Here is a 20,175-nt window from a genome sequence, read left to right as displayed (position 1 = left end):
AATTAATTCGTAGCGTTTTACAAGTGATGGGAAGTACTTTCATTAATGTATTTTTTAATGCTCATGTGAAATAAATAACATTCTTTCATTAAAAACGCTACGAATTAATTCCAACACCTAATAATATTATTTAATTAATAATTATTGACCGATTTTTTCTTTTATGAAGATACCAAAGCATTGATAAATTTTACATAATTTTAAATTATTTTAATGCGATTAAAAATAAATAATTTTCTGTAAATTAAATTTGCAAGTTGCTAATAAAAATTAGTAAAACTTTATAAGAATTTTACAAAGGATATTGTTCAGATAAGTAAACTTTAAATATTAAAATGATGAAATTGTAATTTAAGAGTTAATTGGAATTTGTTTTATTTTATTATTGTTAAGATTTAATTTCTGAGTAATTCTATCAAAGTAAAATGTATTTGAAACTAATTAAAAAGTATAGTAAAATTCTGTTATATCTATTTGCGTTTTCTTTTTTTTTGTATGCTCTATAACTCGAAAAATATTTTTAGAATTATAAGGAAAAGTGAATTATAGATTTGTCAGAAAATCTGTCTTAAAATTATACTGAGAGAAAAATGTCGAAGTATTGCGAAGCAAATGTTACTTATGAAGTTTGATTGACGAAATATACATTTCTGTGAAATATATCTTATTTCTATGAAATATATTTCATTTATGTAAAATATATCTCATTAATTGCAAAAAAAAATAAAATATATGGTTTATTTGCTAGGAATAAAATTTTATTTTATCACTATTTAAATAAATATTTATTTCAGTGAAATAAATATATTTCTCATAAATATATTTTTAGGCATCTTTTTCTCAGTGTAAAGTCACGAGTATGGAATAATAACTGCATGTATACGCATGTGTAGATACATAATTTTACGTACATACATACATATATGTAATATAATATATATGTATAATAATGAAGAAATATGAATTATTGCGATAATTATAGCCCGTACTATAATTATCGCAATAGTTCCTATTTCTGTTTTGCTCTAATCTTCCTTCATTTATTCATCTCGACATGTGTCGAAAGATAAAATCATAGATACCAGATAATGAAATGTTTGCTCTTATTTTTTTCGATCATAAATTAATTATTACAATAATATATTTTTTGATAAATATATTATTATTATGAATATAATTGCGGTGGATTTTATTATATTATTCGAATAAACTTTTTACACTCGGATTTCATCTGCAAATTTATTTTTTGTTTCCTGGAATAAATATGACTGAATAAAATAAGAAATAATTTTTTTAATCGCAAAGGCTCAAAAAATTTTTTTTATTACAATATTTCATATAAAGCATTACAATAAGTGTATAAAAAATTTATTCATTTATTCAACTAATAACATTTTAATACTATGTCAAAGTTAAACTTAAAGTTGGACTATAATATATGCAATCGGACAGAATATTTTCATTCCATTTCTATTTGAATAAACATTGCACTGTAACAGCCATGTAAATGCAAGATATAACATTTCGGTAAACGTAATTACTAACTTCACAGAAATAGAGATGTAAATAGTGTCAGTAGAAATTCCGCGGAGTCACGCATTTTCGCTAAAAGACTTCGCTTGTCTGCGGCTAATTTCGCGAACAACTGGTTCCGACACTGCGTTTCTGGACTCTCGGAATACACACAAAGGAACTCGTGAACGAATTTACACGGTACTAACGCGCTCACAAAAGAAGATGGCGCAAAAAGAATTGTGAATCAGCAAAATTTCGCGAGAAGACTTTGTCCGAAGTTTCTCTAAAATGTATCATTTATACATATATCATACATACATACACATATACACATATATATATGTATGTATGTACGTGTGTGTATATATATATATATATATATATATATATATATATATATATATATAGAAAGTTAATGTAATGGAAACTAAACTAGAGATTAAATGCACCAAGAAGTTAGAAGAGTAATAAATATAAAAACATAATGAGTAGTTTTGTAAAATTTTACAGTCACTACTATATTAATAACTGACTGCTTGCATTTTTAATATCAATTTGATATTGAAATAATCAATTCATGAAAAAAATTTTATAATACTTGTGTATTAATAACTGGTTTGATTTTTTTTATATTAATTGACATTGAATCGATTTTTTTGTATAATTATTTAGAATTTTATAACGAACAAGTCATCATCTATTTTCATTTATAATTTATAATTTTATAAAATTAATTAATAAATGTAAGTGTGGATTTTTATTAGATTTGCCAACATAGACAATTATATAATAGCATTATTAGAAAATATTTAATATTGTAAAATAATTGAGATTTGTTGAAATGAATTAATTGGATATTTTAATTTTCTAAAGTGATTTTATGAAAGTTGATTTTATGAAAGAAATGTATTGTACCATTTTCGTCTTAACATATATATGTAAAACATTGTTTTTCTGAAATAAGTGAATTTCGCATTGTGCGACATTGCATAACAAAGTAAAATGCGTCTTGAAATAAATGCGGATAAATAAGCGATTTCCGACCCGTATACATAATGCGAACGAAAAGTCATATGCCACGTCGTCTCATTGTCGTGTCTTACGTCAAAATGATTTCCGTTGACGTTGATTACTACAATTCGTCAAAAATGCGCGCATTGTACAGTTATCGTGACGAAATCGCGCTGTCTCTAAAAACGTCTTCTTAAAACGTCCTCTTCTTTTCAATCTTATCTAAAGACAACAGTGGTTCTCGAATTAATGTTTCTCAATCGACGATAGAGATTAATTTGAAAAACGTAAAAGTAAAATTAAATATGATAAAGATAGAGATAACATATACTTGTTTGTTTTATTTTGTTTTAAGTGAAAAAAAAATCGGATAATAGCTCAAATGTTGAGTGAAATAATTCCAATCAAATGTTCGATTAATATAATAAAAAAGAATTTCAGCTATTACCAGACTTTTTTTTTAATATATATTTTATTTGAATAGAAATTGTTTGGAAATATTGTTACCGTTTTAAAATTATTATAGAATGGAGATTCTTTCCGCCGTTTCAGATGAATAAAGTTCCACGGTCGAAGGATGCTACGTCCTTTTAATTTCCCCTCAGAAACGCACTTAATAATAATCTGTTACGTATTGAAGGGCACACGCCGCGGAATTGTCGCGACATATCTGTATTGCAATCGATAATTCACGCTGTCAGGGTCAGTGTGTTAAACCGCATATCCTGTGTACGCCACTTGTACGTTCTTCCTTGGAAATATCTTTATAATTAATCACGCACTCTCCGTATATATAGTGGGAAAAAATGTCAGGGCTTTTAAATATAACGAGAAATCCATTTTTAAACTTTTAAAATTTTACGGTTTTTACGATGAAACATAATGCACAAATTTTTTATGGCATAGTCTGCTTTATAAGATATCTTTACTTAAATTGAATCATACTTTTTATATATTTTATATATTGTACAGAATATATAAAACCTTAAATAAAATCTGTACTTGGAATCACGTAGCGATCTTTTTTGATGTCTGAGATAATTACTTATTATAATTAGTATAATATTTAGGCCCGATTTTATCAATGCTTAAGATTAATTTTAATTGGTTCAATTTATTCTTTATTTTTTCTTAATCCTAAGCATAAAAAAAAAAGTAAACAAAAAGATAAACTGAGATAAAAGTTAATTAAAGTAAGTCAAATGAAGGAGCTTATAAATCTATTGCCGCCGGTTATATTGTGCAAATAAATTATTCCTTAATTAAGATATATCTTATAATTAATAAAGAATAATTTATAACCAGCGATATGCTTATACGCTCCTTTGTTTGACTTTGTTTAGGTTTAAAGCTTTTGACATTTTGTAAAGTTAATTATATTAGTGGAACCGGACCTTAATTTGTGATTTACTGTCTTGTGTTTTTTATGTCTATCACTTGTGGATATTCAAAAAATAGATTGACAAAAAAAATATATAATTGCGAGAAAAGATATTGGAAGCTCCAAATATTGAAATAGTTTATTTAAATTCACATATCTTATTTAGAATTGTAAAAAAGCAAATGAATAAAAGAAAAGAAATAAAAAAATGAAATACTGAAATGTAATGTTTAATTTAACACAAAAGTTAGTTTAATGCATTAATCGCAAGATATTGAAATTGCTAATCGTTTAGTTATACCGAAAGGAATTTACATTGTAATGCCTGTTTTGCGCGACAAAGCTTGATCGACACGCAACCGGTCTGGCAATTGAGTTATGACCAATTTGCGCAGCTGATCGGTGACAAAAATAGATCGTGCAACGTTTGTATATGGTTATTCTTGTTACTTACCGATACACTCTTTGACCGACGACGTCCGAAAGACGAAGATCTGACGCAAGAACGCTTACCGATGAGCGCAGTTTATTTTTTTTTTTTCTTCATTTTCTCATGTTTCAATACTGTCGTCTTGTGAATTTACAGATAAACGATAATATTCTTTTATTATTTACATGAAGAATTATGAATACAACGTCATTTTCCTTAAAAAAATATTGATTCCAAATTGGATTGAAAAATCTGCAGTGAGGAAAATATTCGATAATTTTGATACATTCCACAGTCTTGGTAAAGGACTGAAATTTTTAGGACAGTCATTCGCGACCTCGTTCATGTTAATAATATATACTAATATAGATTCGGAATAATGTCGTCATCAAGTGGCGAGTGTGGGTCACTAAGATCGAACTGTCCGATTTTCAGGTTTTGCTGAAGAGAGACGAGAGAAAGAGATGGCAACTACGTAGTCTGCAATATAATCAACAATCGGAATCGGTTTTAAATGGAAAAATACGTATTATATCGCAAGTTATTTTCAAATTGCTATTTCTTAAAAATAAAAAATTATATCGTCCGAAACGAAACTAAAAGCATTTTAAAGCTAAATGATATTTTTACGTGGCATAAATAAATTTTAGAAAAAAAATTACTGTTGAAACATCATGAAAATTATCAGAATTGTAATTTTTTTATCTCTTTGATTTCACTTTTTTACTCCTTTTTTTTCAACACTAATCATTTCTTGCACATTTATTCGATATCGCATTTATTTGATATTAAGAATTATTGAAAAGTTTTGAATTCTGCAAAGAAAATATTTTGTGTTTGCGTCTCTAATCTTTTATTTGACGGAGATAAAATTAGTTAAGAAAATTAAACATAAAGAACAAGTTTTCTGTAAATGGCGAACAAATTCGACGAAAATATTAACTATTTTATTGATAAAACGGGAGAATTATCAATTATTGAAACGATAACAATTATCACGCTTGACAGAAATACTTTATCATACTTTTACAGAGGCTTAGCTTATCGCTTTAATTTGTATTTGGAGAAACTCGAAATACGAAATATGACCTCTTTCCAGCATATGAAGTAATAACCTGACTTCAGTTCTCGAGATTATTTTCATAATCCAAAAAATGTTATGAATTTATTATAAAATTTATTATGAAACAATTTTTTTTATATTTTGGTTATACAATATCAGCTAAAAAGGTCAAAAAGATCAACTTAAAAAGCCAATATCAACTAATATATATTAGCCAAAAAATTTATGTAAATACGTCCTGAAACCAATTACAAAAAACAGAATATTATAAAAAACAAATAATCTAGCTTACAATTACTTCATACAACGAAATGACAATATTTTGTTGCAGTTTTAGATAATAACTTTTATACAAGTAAAATACTATTTATTAATTTTATTTTCAAAATTAGAGTTTTTATTTATAGAATTTGATTTAATTCATAATATTGTTACTTTATATTAAATTTTCAAAATATTGTAAAACACAATTTTACATAAGAATCAAGACAAACAAACAAAAATTGAATACCTTTTAAATTAGTAAGGAAATTCTATTGAAATTTTATAGAAATACTCAAATGCAATAATAGAACAATTCAAGAAATTTTTATATTTTTGGTAATGCTGAAACAATATTAATATTTCGAGCAATTTGAATACTTTTGTAAGGTTCACCATGTTCTCTCCGCATTCGTTATCATATTTCTTCTCGAAGACGCGCGTTTGGACTCGGATATTACTCACGTGTACTGCTTATTTGTGTGTTATAACGATGTTATCTCCTTATAGCAGCTAAATATAGCAAACTCTAACCTGCTTCGTTTAACATATGTGATATCTACACGTTCATTTCACTCGCTTTATTCGACGCAGGAATGCGAGAATCGAGTACCTAATTTTTTATACTATTGTTTTCACTTTCTCTTCACTTTTACAATTTCCTTTCAAACGATTTAGAATAGATTTTTTTGTTAACAAAAAATTAAAATGTTAAAAAATACAGATACAAATTAATTTGCAATAATAACATACACTATGCAATATAAATACATTAATTTATTTTACGAAATTTAAATTATTTATTAAGATTTAAATTCATCATTTATATTGAGCTCAGTTAAATAAGAGAAGGCTATTTACAGCTTCAGCTAAGTGCGAGTTATTAATATGTATCGTTATGACGACGAAGGATATACGTTATGATTAGAGATTATTGCGACACTATCGATATTATCGATGTACGTCATTATCATAATTTAAGTATCTCGTTTAATGGACGTAAAACTTAATCGAACGTGAAAGAAATATTTATAACACACTTGAATGATTTTGCCTTATTTTGCGTAGAGCGATTTTGCATGAGTGTTGACTGCAGATAAATTTTTCACGAATGAAACTTCCACTTTTTCCGGTCTAATAATGTTATAAGTCTAATTTTCTCGCGGCTTCATCGTGAAATTAATACAATTCGAGTATAATAGCAAAGTATTGCGATGAATTATCATATGTACGATTATAAGAAAACTATCAAGATGTAATGTAATTATCTCTCTATTATAATTATACGAAACAATTTTTGTGAAAAGAAAATGCATGTTGTATTTATTATTTTATTAAGTCTATAATCTTATATGTAAGAACACCAAATATTTCAAAGCATTTTATTGCATATTCGATAATTATGGAATATTTAACTTAACAATATTATACTTATTATTAGATATAATTTATCATCTTTCGAATACATTGTAAGACTGCACGTGATCCGTATTCGTGCTCTATTTAATGTATTTAATACAGAAAGAACTCCCTAGAGATTATCAAGACCAACAATCACGTAAAATCACATAGTAAACGTGAAACGCTAATTAATTCGCTTTTATCTGATCAACTTTTTATAGACCGAAAATTTCAATTCTACGGGAAGACGACTCGGCCTTCGCCGGAAATCGATCTAACAGAAATGGTATCTCTTTATCTACAATCGAGCGGTACCGTTTCGTAAATTGTTCGCCTTATTTCGTCTTATCAGTAATCGAATCAGCAGCACAAATTCCTGGGATGAACGAATGTCGAGTTTAACGGCTCGGATGCAATCGACATGATTATTCACTTTCCCGATCAAACGCTCACTCTCTTCCGACTATTCTTCTCTTTTTCCCTCTCTATATCACTTGCAGGGTCGGTTGTTATGCACGGTATCAGAGAACTATCGTTTCGAATTCTAATGTTTCAGTTAATCAAAATTCAAATTGATGTTGAGGAAATATGACTAGCAATTGGCCGCGTTTATTTTGCAACTGTCGGAAATTTTTCTCGCGCTTATTAAATTATACTTTTAAATCTAAGGGAGTAATTCTATTTCAAGAAAAAAAAAATTGCAGACAGTTGCAAAATAAACGTTTACGTTTTGCTGAACGCGGCCATTGAATAATTTTTTAATGCTAAACAGAATGGAAACAATTGGAGAAAAGGTTTCTCAAGGAGAAACTTTATTTTGGTATACATAGTATGAATGAAAAACACGGATTTTTTATATTCTTTGTTTTTTATAATCAAATTGAAAAAAAATTCATTCTACCTTACCAAGATACGTCAGGTAATTATTGTACAAGATTATAATTATGCAGACAAAAATATCTTAGAAGACAAAGGGTTGATTCGGCGCTGTGCTCTCCCACTGCGTCATCTTGAACGACCGACGCGGCGCAAGTGAAGGCTCAATCGACGGCGTGGTTGGCTTTAGTCGCGTGCCGGTAGTCCATCGCGAATCAACGCAGTTACTGCGTGTAAGTCGGCTCGGGCCGGTCCCGTTTGCGAATCGCGCCGATCCGACACAACGTGTGATCTCACCGCGCTTCGAGTTAATCGTTAGTATCCGTTTGAAAACGCGATCATTGTTGTTGCGATCCTAATGAAGTAAGTGTACTTCTTAGAAGAGATAAAAAGAATCTTTGTGAGTCCAAATCAAACGATTGAATCAATCGACCATCGATCTCGTGAAGATATGTGAGGATATTGCAAATGAAGATTAAGCGATCAGAGTCCGTGACGGTTAATCATTATTGATTACCTTTAAAAAGACAGACTTGAGTGATGGAAGTTTAGTGTAAAAAAAAAATGTAAGACACTTGTTTAATTTGAACATAAGTGGTTGAAAATTCTTGTAGAGACAAGAGATATTTTCTGATCGTGATATCGCGGTGTATCAGTTTATCGTGAAAAAGATCACAAAAACTTTTAAAAACTTATATTTAAAATATACCATTCATCTTGTAAGTGTCAATAACTAATAATTTTTATAAAGATTGAAGACAATTATTTATCGGTTATACAAGATTATAGAAGACTGATTGATTATCGCATGATGACGTAAAGGATATAAAAGTGATATATAGTAGCAATCATTAATAATTTTTGTGAGAATAGTAAAGTATTAAAAACAATATCGACAAATCTTTATTGATATTAAAACTTGGAATAAATAAACGCGAATTAAATAGATACATATAACGAATTAGTGAGATAAAAATATAAAACTTAAAACTTTTTCAATTAAAATACGTTAATTTGAGTACCAATTTTTTATGTGAATAATAATCAAGAACAGATATTTTCCAATTCTGTATGGAAAATAAAAATTGGTTATTTTGAAGAAAAAAATATAAACGATTATTGAACTTTGTACTGTATGAACATTCGTGATATTCGATTCTTGTTAAATTTGCGATTTGAGTAATTGTCGATTCCACAAGTTTGAAGATATTGTGAAAATTATTAAAAACGCATGAAAATATTATAAATATTCTTAGAGAGGCAATTTAGAATACAAAATATATAGTGAAATATATAATAAATAAATTATATGAAAATTTTAAAAGAGAATTGTATTTATAAATTACAATTCTTCACAAATATAAATTAATTCTCCGAACTAAGTACAAAATAAACAAATTAAGATGGACAAGTTCTACACACTGAAATGAATATATACAAATCTGTATCAATAATTGAAGATATTCTTCTATCTGTGATCCAAAGCATTAAAAACATTATAATAATAAACATATTGATTTATAATATAAAAAGAAATAATAAAATTTAAAATAATAATAAAAGGAATATATATAATACAATATAATATAAAAAAATAATAGAAAAAGAACTATATAATCGAAAAACGATAATAGATATATATCTGTGATACAACAATTAATTAATCAAAGAGAACTAGTTGAAATTTAGTCTTTTATTTTGAAGAACTGAGTGAAATGATGAAAATCTAACTTTGATATTTCAAAATATGAAACGAAGTAAAAACGAAGCATAATCGTGATATATCGTGGGACTTTTCGATAATTAATCGATCACTAGGTCATGGCTCCAGCGAACAATCTTGATTGGTCAGAACCATGTCAGCAGTGGCGATATCCAAAATTCTATCCGACGGCGGCTGGACAGAAAAACGAACGTCCTAAAAGCGCTGTGGAATTGGGTGGCAAAGAGGCCAATACTGCATATAAAAAATTCTGCAAGTTCTTGCGCCGACTAAGTAGTAAGAAACGTAAGTGTATCGAACGATCGATGTACCTTGTGTATAAGCACATTAGTATTTCATAATTCTATTGCTTCAGATTTATAAAGTTTTTACATATTTTGAAACGTTACAGAGTTATTAATCTTTATAAACTGAAATTTTTAATTAATTATTATAGAATAGTGAGAAATATTATTACTTCTATTAATACAGTTGCTCTAGAAAATTTATTATAAAGGGTATAAAAAAATACAGCTCTTACATATGTATATATAATAAACGGCAAGTTTTGTATTCAAAATATATTACAAAAAATAAAATCTCGTTTATTTTTCACGATATTTTTATGTAAAATGAGATTGATTTCTACAAAAGATGTTTTAATTTTATTGCAAAAATGTAAATAAATCTATATTATTAAAACCAAATATATATTTTATTTTTTAAATAATTCATTTTTCGAGCTATGTTGATTACTGATTAAACATTTATTACTTGCTATTTAAGTGAGCCGAGCTCTTTTTTTAATCTTGTATAATTATTACACAATTCAATTAAATTTATTAATTAAAGTGAAATTTATTGAATAGTTAATTTTACATATGCGCGTACACATACACATATGCACAGATAATTGAAAAAAATTTAATTAAAATTCTATATCTAAAGATTCTTTTTTAAATAAAAGAACTTATTTATATGTTTTAGAAACTCTTTGTTAATATATTACTTATAAATGCTTCAATTTTTTCTTCAATAATAGTTCTATGAAATTTTCTTGTACATTGTCACGTCATCAAAAGAAATCGATATCGCCTTCATCTTATTCTTCCGAGAAAAAAAAGTCTACTGCTCATCGACGCGTTTCATCGAGTGTCATTCAATTTCCAAGACGATTTCTCGCTGATCTGATTTCTTCGAGTGATGGACCGATTTCTACGATGACGCGTTTAATAAATGTCGTCAAGTATATACGTGCTTTGTGTATCGAGAGCGCGTGATCCTCTGACATTTACACCGCCTCTTGGCGATGCCGTATTTACTCTTGGTCGCACCTACCGTGTGTGATGTGGTTTTTCTATCTATTCGAGAGTGAGAACAGATCGAGAAAGCAGGAAAAAGAGAGAGAGACGAAAGGGTTAAAAGGAAAGTCGATGGGTATCTGTTATCCTCGATATTGCTTTACGCGAAGCGTCGAGGGAAGTTCTTTCCGTTACGGTAACAAACTGAATATCTCAATTGTAAATGGCAAATAAATATGTTTTGTAGTCATACGAAGTAATGCAATCAAGTGTGATAATAAATCTGATATATTTCGTGTAGGCAATAAAAACGATTACCTATTATATTAAAATTAACAGTTACTCACACACTGATGATTTTTTAAATTTAATACTTTCTTTAATATTCTTTTTTTCTATATTTAATTACTATGTAAAGTAAGTTATACAAAAATTAAAATCATTTTATAATACAATTATAATTGTGTATAACAATATCTGATAACTAATCACAGTTATACTGATAATAGAACATTGTAAAGAATATGTCATACAAATCGCATTTAGTAGGTCTAATCATAAAAGATTGCTTCGAACTCTATTCTGTCGCTTTTCTCTGGCTTGATTAATCCCTCGATTAATCCCTTTTTTATTATCTGCGCAGCCTATTTCGTTAAACCGAGCACGATTGCCTCTGACGACAAAGAAACCTTCGGTATAACGAGGGACGCCCCCTTAAGCCGCGCGAAATGCCACCATGAGGACCGATAGATAAATATATAGATATTTTCTGAAGCTTTCTTGCTTCACAGGTAGGGGCTGCATACTACGGGAAAGGTCGAAGTCTCCTCCGATGCGCGCGTAACGCGATAAAAGGATCCGCAGCATACGCGATGCAGCTGCAACACCGCTTCATTGCGCTTTTTGTCGCAAGCTGGATTTAGCTAGCTACATAACTGACTAGTCGGCTGGATTTTCTAGCCTCGACTGTCACTTGACCCATTTTCTTCACACGATGGATAAGCGCGATGTTTACCTGGTTTTTTTTAGTCCCTTTCAAGAACCTCGGTAATTATTCTGAGATTCTATCTGATTTTTTCGAAATTTTTAGTAGAAACACGTTCAAAATATTATTAATTAAAATAATTTTTTATTACTATATTTCGGTTTATACTTGGAAAGTATAAAAAGATATATATTGGCAAAAAGTACAAAAATATATTATAAAGTGAAAGGATAAAGTAACGTGAGATGGAATTCATTTAAAAACAATGAAAAATTAATAAATAAAATAAAATAAATAAAAATATTTGTATGATTTATCTTTTATATTAAATTATTATATTATATTTTGTGTGTGTGTGTGTGTGTGTGTGTGTGTGTGTGTGTGTTATTTTCTATATTATTTCATTTTTACATTATTATTTATATCCATTTAGTTTTTCTAAACATATTCTTCTAGGATATCTCCTACACATCATGATTTAATTTAGCCGGTGAGACACACTCAGTATCTTGCCAATGTAGCGGTGCTTCGCAGAAACGTGACAAGATTTTTTTCAAACTTACTTCACTGTTCAATTCTCGTGATAAATCGGCGACAGGTACAAGATTTTCGTATCTGTCATCGATGGTAATCATGTGCCTCGCGTACGATGTAACCTACATTTCGGAATGAGTTCCTATTAAATCGTTTATTATATCTCGTCGTAATTAATGAACGATATATAAATTCCATGACTTATATCTACAATTTAACATACACAATTATAAGTGAATTCTATTATAAAGTCTGTTTTTTATCGAAGAACTTCTTAAATTGATGCACACGGTGTAATACCTAAATTGAAGTATGTGAAATAAATTATATTTCTTTTCAACTTATTGCGCTAGTTTGCACGAGTTCAAAAAGTTCATCGATAAAGAATAGACTTATTAATTATTTACAAAAAATTTTGCATTGGATATCAAAATCTAATTAATATTAATTTCACGAAATATACAAAACAAATGATATATTCGCGATCTTCAGTCTCTAGTTGGCAGTAAATATAATAGTTGATGAAAATATTGCGAATAGGTCTGTTTTTTATTGCTGCAATCTCTGAACTGGTGCACAGTGCAATAAGTTGAAATGAAATATACGTTTGTCTCACTTCAACTTACTTTACCGTGTTCAGAGAGTACAGCAATAAAAAATAAACCTAATATGTCAGAAGACAAGACATCATCCACGTGGAAAGTGATCGTTCGATGTATTCATAAATCGGAAGCCTCATATTCGTCTTCGAGCTCAAAAGAAGGTGATTCTTTATTTTCAATTAATAAGATTTTCAATCAAAGATATTCTAATTCTTTCTGTTAAATATAATTTTTATAGAAATTTTTATAGAAAATTGATTTAACCTCTTTCTATTGTTAAAATGATGATGAAGTTACATCATATACATACAATCATTAGATTTAAGTTTTAAGTAACAACTATTGTCACATTTTTTTATATTAAAACATATAAAAATACATATAACAACAATACATATAATTATAATTATTATTGTGATATTAACCTTCAATAATTTGATTTTTTTATTACAAAGAATTTCTTATGTTTCGTGTTTACTTAAATCTGTCTATTTTTTTACCTTATAAAGAGTAAAATGTATGCCCTTCTATGTTTTATACTTTTTTTATTATATTGATTAAGTAGGCACAATATATCTTTAAATATTTATAATATTAAAGTACGATAATTCTATAAACACTTTTAATATGATATTCATTAATTACATCACGATCACTTTATCACATCTATGTAGTGTGAGCTATTTTAGATATCTCGTCTATGAGTCAACATTTTCTTATGACATTTGTAATGTGTTATTAAAATAACCTACGTACTCCCAGTACCTGTTTTTTAACAACAGATATTATGAAAGATATTATGAAAAGTATGACGCAATTGAAAAATATAGATACCTTTAATAGCTAGGATAATTGTTGATGATAAAAATTTTGCTGTGAAAATATGTATTTGTGCGAGTCTTTTGAGAGAGTTTACATTGCAACGGTAACAGAACCAGTTGTTTGCAATCATTTACATCGTTTGTTCAGATTCTATCAAGGTTATTTTACACGTATTCTAATAATTGCCTTTCTGATAATTCTGACGATAGAAAACATTTTTCAATGTACTCGTACATATTCGTTCAATTTTATGTAAACCTATACACATTTATTATTCTTTTTTTGGATGATGAAAGGAATTGTCAACAGACTATTTTGCCTGAGTTCTCATTAAAGAATCTATTCGCGATATTAATGTTGGAGGTCATAAAATTGCCGAATAGTTGTAAATTGTAAATTTCGATAATTTCTTTGAATCTGCACCACGCGATCATTTACTTTACGAGTTGCAAGGTTCGAAACTATTAGTAGTATAGCAAAAACAAATCAAGGATTAAGTTATTTCTGGTCGCCCAATGTCCAAGAATTACATGTTAAAATAGCGACGATTATGAATCTGAGGGGTGTTGTAATTTATATAGAACGCTTTCCAGATTTGTGACTTGTAATGATATGTGTGTGTATGTATGTGTGCTTTGTGCGTAATCTTTTTTTACATTTCTGCGAAATATAAAGCTCTCAGAGAGAAAATTAAAAAAGAGAAACATTTCACAAAATAATAATATAAAAATAGTTGATTCTAATATAATGTATACGTATTTAATGTTCTTTATATTAATAAATTACATTTTGCAAACCAATATGTTGCATTTTGTCATAAATGTTTTAAGACAATTATTGTTGATGTAAAGACAATTTTGCTTACTTAGATTTATGCAAAATAGGAGCAAGCTATCCTCGATTCTAGAGGGCTCTGGGCGTTTTCTGCTTTTAGAGGAAGTTCGGTTTCCTACTTTTGTTTCTATTTCTTTTCCTGCACTGTGGTTTTTTCAAATTTGTTTCTATGGGTGGTGCAATGTACCCTGCAGGCAAGGATGGCAGCAAGGTAACGACTGTAGTAGCGACTCCTGGTGCTGGTCCGGATCGTCCTCAGGAAGTCGCATACACCGATACCAAGGTCATAGGCAACGGCAGCTTTGGTGTGGTATATCAAGCGAAACTCTGCGATTCGGGAGAGATGGTTGCTATCAAGAAGGTTCTCCAGGATAAACGATTTAAGGTGAGCATTTATACGTTGTATCGATATAACGAAGTATAAATAAAAATGTATATAGAACATAGTAACAACTGCTATAAGTTAATAATTGTTAAATAATGTATTGAAGCAACTTATTATTACATAATTACACTAACTACGTTCTTGTTTCCATTGTGTTTTATTTAATTTGATTTGATTATATTCTATTCTATCTTTTTTTATTATATGTTTATGATTTTACTAGATATTTTATTTTATTTTTGTTTTACTTTTTATTTTATATCTTATTTTCTTGTTTATTTCATTTATTTAATGAACGATGAGTGTACTAATAAGTTTTCATAATAAAACTTTATTTTTTTTCCAGAACAGGGAATTACAAATTATGCGACGCCTCGAACATTGCAACATTGTGAAACTCAAATATTTCTTTTATTCTAGTGGTGATAAGGTAACTATCTCATCTCCATCTTCCTTAAATTTTAAGTGAAGATGAGTTCGCTATCTATTATTTAAGAGATATTTCAATAATTATATCAATCTATTAAAATTTGCGAAAAAATGATACGCAGTATGTAATTTAAATGGCGGTACAACTTCCATTGATTAGCACGCAATTATCAATTTTATCATAATCGGGTTGTTACGTAAATGACACGTTTCTATAAATAAAACGAAAGATGTTCATTTAATGCATGCCATATTGTTATGTTATTTTATAGAACATCTTAACCGCGACTAATCCGGTTTTTCACGTTGACGTAAGTTGAAGTGCACCCAGTAGTAGTTTGTACGAGAATCTTCCTTTTGGCGAGAAAAAATCTCTAGGCGAATTATCGCTTCCACATAGGAACATCTTCACAATCGTATCATTCCTTCGAAACGTCATTGTTTTAATGTCGATCTGGGTCCGATTAGATTACGCTGCTTCGCTAGTTTTGTTAGTACGTAACGTTTCTGAAGGCGTGTGTGATAAATGTTAATAACACCAGGGCATCGATGTGTGTGTCCAAGAGAAATAATAAAGATGAAATGTATAACTTAAATGATCCCACGGGGTATCCCACAATTTGCTACAATTATTTTACAATTTTAATCACAGATTCTGGTGAAACCCATTCGACTTTAGTGTATTTTATTGTAAATTTCAGGACCTTAATAACATGAAAAGAAGAAAATTTTCATGTATAAGAGTGAATAAATAAATAAAATAATTATACTTCTACATATTATATAAATAACATAATTACAGTCTAATAATTTTTAATTCTTGATCTATTTATAAAAATAAACGTGCAATGTTGAAAACTAGAAGATAAAATTATAAAAGAATAGATGATCAAAGATTGTGGAAATAGTTCAAAATTATTATTTTTTGCTGTTAGATTAATTAGAAAGAATTTATTATTAAAGTTCCAGTCCGCGCGAATTGCGGGAAACTCTACATTCGAGTACGTCGTCAATGTTTTGGGTTTTGGAGTAGTGTGCCTTTGAGACGACAAATATTTGTAAACAGACCCTCGCTTGTTGAATGAAGGTTGCAATGAAATTTTCTTATTTCGTTCTTTTTTTTTAGAAGGACGAGGTTTATCTTAATCTAGTCCTGGAATACATACCCGAAACTGTGTACAAAGTCGCTCGACATTATAGCAAAAGCAAGCAGACGATACCAATCAGTTTCATCAAAGTGAGTTATTTTTTATTAGTTTTATAATTTTTAGTTATTTCTAAAATCGTAATATAACAAAAACAGAAATTATGTTTGTAAACCTATTTAATACTGTTTTTTCAATTAATTTTTAAAAGATCATAGATATTATATTTAATATGTAGTTCTGATTGCATAAAAAGGAAACATTCTTTTCATGCAATATTCGATATCTAAGAATTTTTGAGATTACGAATTATGAATCTGAAAATTTAATTTACAAGATTTGTAGGTGTTAAAAATCCGTCATTTTAACTTTATTATTATTCTGATCTCAGATTTGTAATCAGTGGTTTCAAAAACTTAGAAATAACTGTAGAGAAAATTTGAAAAAAATTTTATAAAGATTTTTATAAAGATATAATAAAAAAATGTGTTTTGTAAATTTAATCAGTTATATAAATAATAAATTTTCAGATATATAGATAATAATCTTTTCTTTGTTTTTTGCAGTTGTATATGTATCAACTGTTCCGTTCGTTGGCGTACATCCATTCGCTGGGTATTTGTCACAGGGATATAAAACCACAGAATTTGTTGCTAGATCCGGATACTGGTGTCTTGAAGCTATGCGATTTTGGTTCAGCTAAACACCTTGTGAAGGGCGAACCAAATGTGTCCTATATCTGCAGTCGCTACTATCGCGCACCTGAACTCATCTTTGGTGCTATTGACTACACTACAAAAATTGGTATATTAAAATTTAATAACGATCTTTGTTTAATATAGCATATTTATGTCTGTTTCCACAAATGTAAATTAATTTTAATTTCGGTTCAACTTATTTCTTATCTTTTTCCAATAAAACTAGAAAGTTCTTAATTAATCTACATTTTTGGGAACAGGTATAAATTTGAAAGGAGTTTATCGCTGACCTACTATTTATACCTACTATTTATTTCTTTTTGACCTCTAATTTGGAATATGTGTTCATAAAAATTATCTAACCCTGATATATATCTAAATATTTTGATATTAAAGAAAAACCGTTGAAATATTGATAGCAAGATTTAATAAAAATACATTAATTCATTTTCGTGCTTCTTTTATTATATTTTATTTTGTTGTAATGTTTCTTTTAATGTAACATTTTTCTCATTTCCTTGATAGATGTTTGGAGTGCAGGTTGTGTGCTAGCAGAACTACTGTTAGGTCAACCAATATTTCCCGGTGATAGCGGTGTCGATCAACTGGTAGAGATTATCAAAGTCCTTGGTACGCCTACGCGCGATCAGATACGTGAGATGAATCCCAACTACACCGAATTCAAATTTCCACAAATTAAATCACATCCCTGGCAAAAGGTAGAGTCTATTATTATAACTAATATAACTTGTTATATTAGTATAACTTGTATAACTTGTTAAACACAAATTGTTATTAATACATATTTATACCTGTATATCCAGCGAAATATTTCATATATTTCTTCATCATGTGATTGTTTCGTTTTGTTTCACACATGTCTATTAACTTTGTGATTCATTATAAGTAATTGAAAAGCTCATTTTTGTTTTAAATTCATAATTTTAATAAAACAAATAATATAGAATATTTTTTATCTTTGAAACATATAAAATATTTTAAAACAGAAATGTGAAAAAATATAGATTTTTCAGACAGGATAATAACAAAATAAAAAGTAAGGCTTTCCAATTAACTTTTAAAATTAAAGGAGAAAGTAGAATCGAATTTGATGTAACGTTTTATGAGGTTTTACATGCATTTTCGTAGGAAGAGATTATTTTTTCATATTTAAAATAAGATCGATGGCAATAACAATAGCGCCTCGATCGGCCATTGCCATTCATCAATACATGTCTCATGATTTGCAGTATATGCTTCAACGAATGAGTGAAACATCTATGTGTTCCACGGAGCACCAGAAGATTAGAGTAAGTGATTCGACTTGCAACAAGTGTTGTTCAATATGGCTAGCACAAACTTTCTCTATCTTGGCCCGTTGTACTAACATTCAAAATAACATCTAAACTTCGATATCTGAACGAGCGTGCAGAGTTATTCCCAATCTTATTTAGTCATTACTTAAAAGAAAAGGAAAATAAAGAAAAGAATAGTCTTCAAGATTTCCTTTACAATCAGTTATCTTCTTCATGTAACTCCTCATTGCCTAGTCACATCTGTTAACGACACTAATAATTTTTTATATTCGACTTCTTACATTTTACATTTGTTATGGCGACTTAAAATAATCGAGAGTATCACTTACTCTGATATTCTGGTGGTATTTGAATTTGATTTCAAACTTGAAAGAATGAGTAACATATTGTGGTCTTTCGTGTCTGTTGCGCAAAGACTTAGAGCTTGAAGTCTGTGTTCATTTTAAATGTACATATTCGTATTTAATTCATTATTGTATTGCTATATGTATGTATATACACATATATACACACGCACGCACAAACATATATATACAAAAAGACAAAATACATAAGGAGTTGCATATGTGTAAGTACATGTGTAGATTTCCAGATTATATACATTTTTCTTTGTTTTTATTGGATATTTGGGATACATTGCTCTAAATTGTGCAAATTACGGATGAGTATAAAATATGTTTTATGATGGAAAATTTTAGATCGATAAATTTTTAGTGTTAATATTAATGATCAATATCAATGTTATCTTTATTCATTATCGATACAAAGTATCATTATCTTACTTTCAGTTCTCAGCAGGTATCATACAAGTTTCTTAACCCTAGGACTACACATGACATTTTTGTACATGTATTACTGAATTTATCAGATTTATAGAGTTTTTTGGCAAAATTAGTGCACATTCAGTGTACTTTAAAACCGTTGTGCACAAATCGACATGAAGATGTACGTTCAATAAAAATATAGTAACGAATTGGGCATTTTATCAATTGAGATATCTCTTACTTCTATATTTAAATTAGAATAGTACAACAGCTTTAAGTGCATTGTGTGCGCACTAGTTTTGTTAATAAAAAACGCTATTAATCTTTTAATCTTATTTTTGGACGCAATTCTGATACAAAATATATTTTTCAATAAATTTGTTTATATTAAAATATCAGATATCATGAAATAAGATTATAAATAAAATTAAATTTAAAGTTTGTTAACTAAATTGTTAAATGTAAATATTTAAAGAAAAAATTTCTAAGAATAGCAGCAAATAGAAATTTTCGCCGGATCAAATCCAGGTATAGTCCTAGGGTTGGACGCCATAAAATGAAATGTAAGAACTGAAATTTTTTATACATACAAAGTGACATAACTAAAATCATCTCATTATGAATCTTTCAATAACATATCACTTTTCATGTCTACCATGCAGATAGTAGTGCTTAGAATCAATGTTTAATTTTCTTAAAGAGAATTTTGTAGATTTTATA

General features: G+C 28.5%; 1 protein-coding gene across 5 annotated transcripts in view; it reads left to right on the top strand.

Moving 5' to 3' along the window:
* Positions 1-20,175, top strand: part of LOC105152459 (glycogen synthase kinase-3 beta) — a 54,693-nt gene that overhangs the window by 21,263 nt on the left and 13,255 nt on the right. For 2 of the 5 annotated variants that reach the window (XM_087405802.1, XM_087405801.1), the window contains exons 2-8: positions 4,773-9,946; positions 14,913-15,103; positions 15,450-15,533; positions 15,805-15,843; positions 16,659-16,769; positions 17,244-17,481; positions 17,901-18,094. In XM_087405802.1, the coding sequence (XP_087261928.1) occupies positions 9,760-9,946; positions 14,913-15,103; positions 15,450-15,533; positions 15,805-15,843; positions 16,659-16,769; positions 17,244-17,481; positions 17,901-18,094 (1,044 nt within the window). In that variant the 5' untranslated portion in view covers positions 4,773-9,759. The remainder of the gene's footprint in view (positions 1-4,772; positions 9,947-14,912; positions 15,104-15,449; positions 15,534-15,804; positions 15,844-16,658; positions 16,770-17,243; positions 17,482-17,900; positions 18,095-20,175) is intronic. The other 3 variants (XM_087405803.1, XM_087405804.1, XM_087405805.1) reach the window with 3 other exon arrangements.

Source organism: Acromyrmex echinatior, chromosome 4 (genome assembly GCF_024713525.1).
Source record: "Acromyrmex echinatior isolate Ae372 chromosome 4, ASM2471352v2, whole genome shotgun sequence".
Lineage (NCBI taxonomy): Eukaryota > Metazoa > Arthropoda > Insecta > Hymenoptera > Formicidae > Acromyrmex > Acromyrmex echinatior.
Note: the sequence above shows the minus strand (reverse complement) of the source record. Positions and strands in the feature narration are given on the sequence as shown.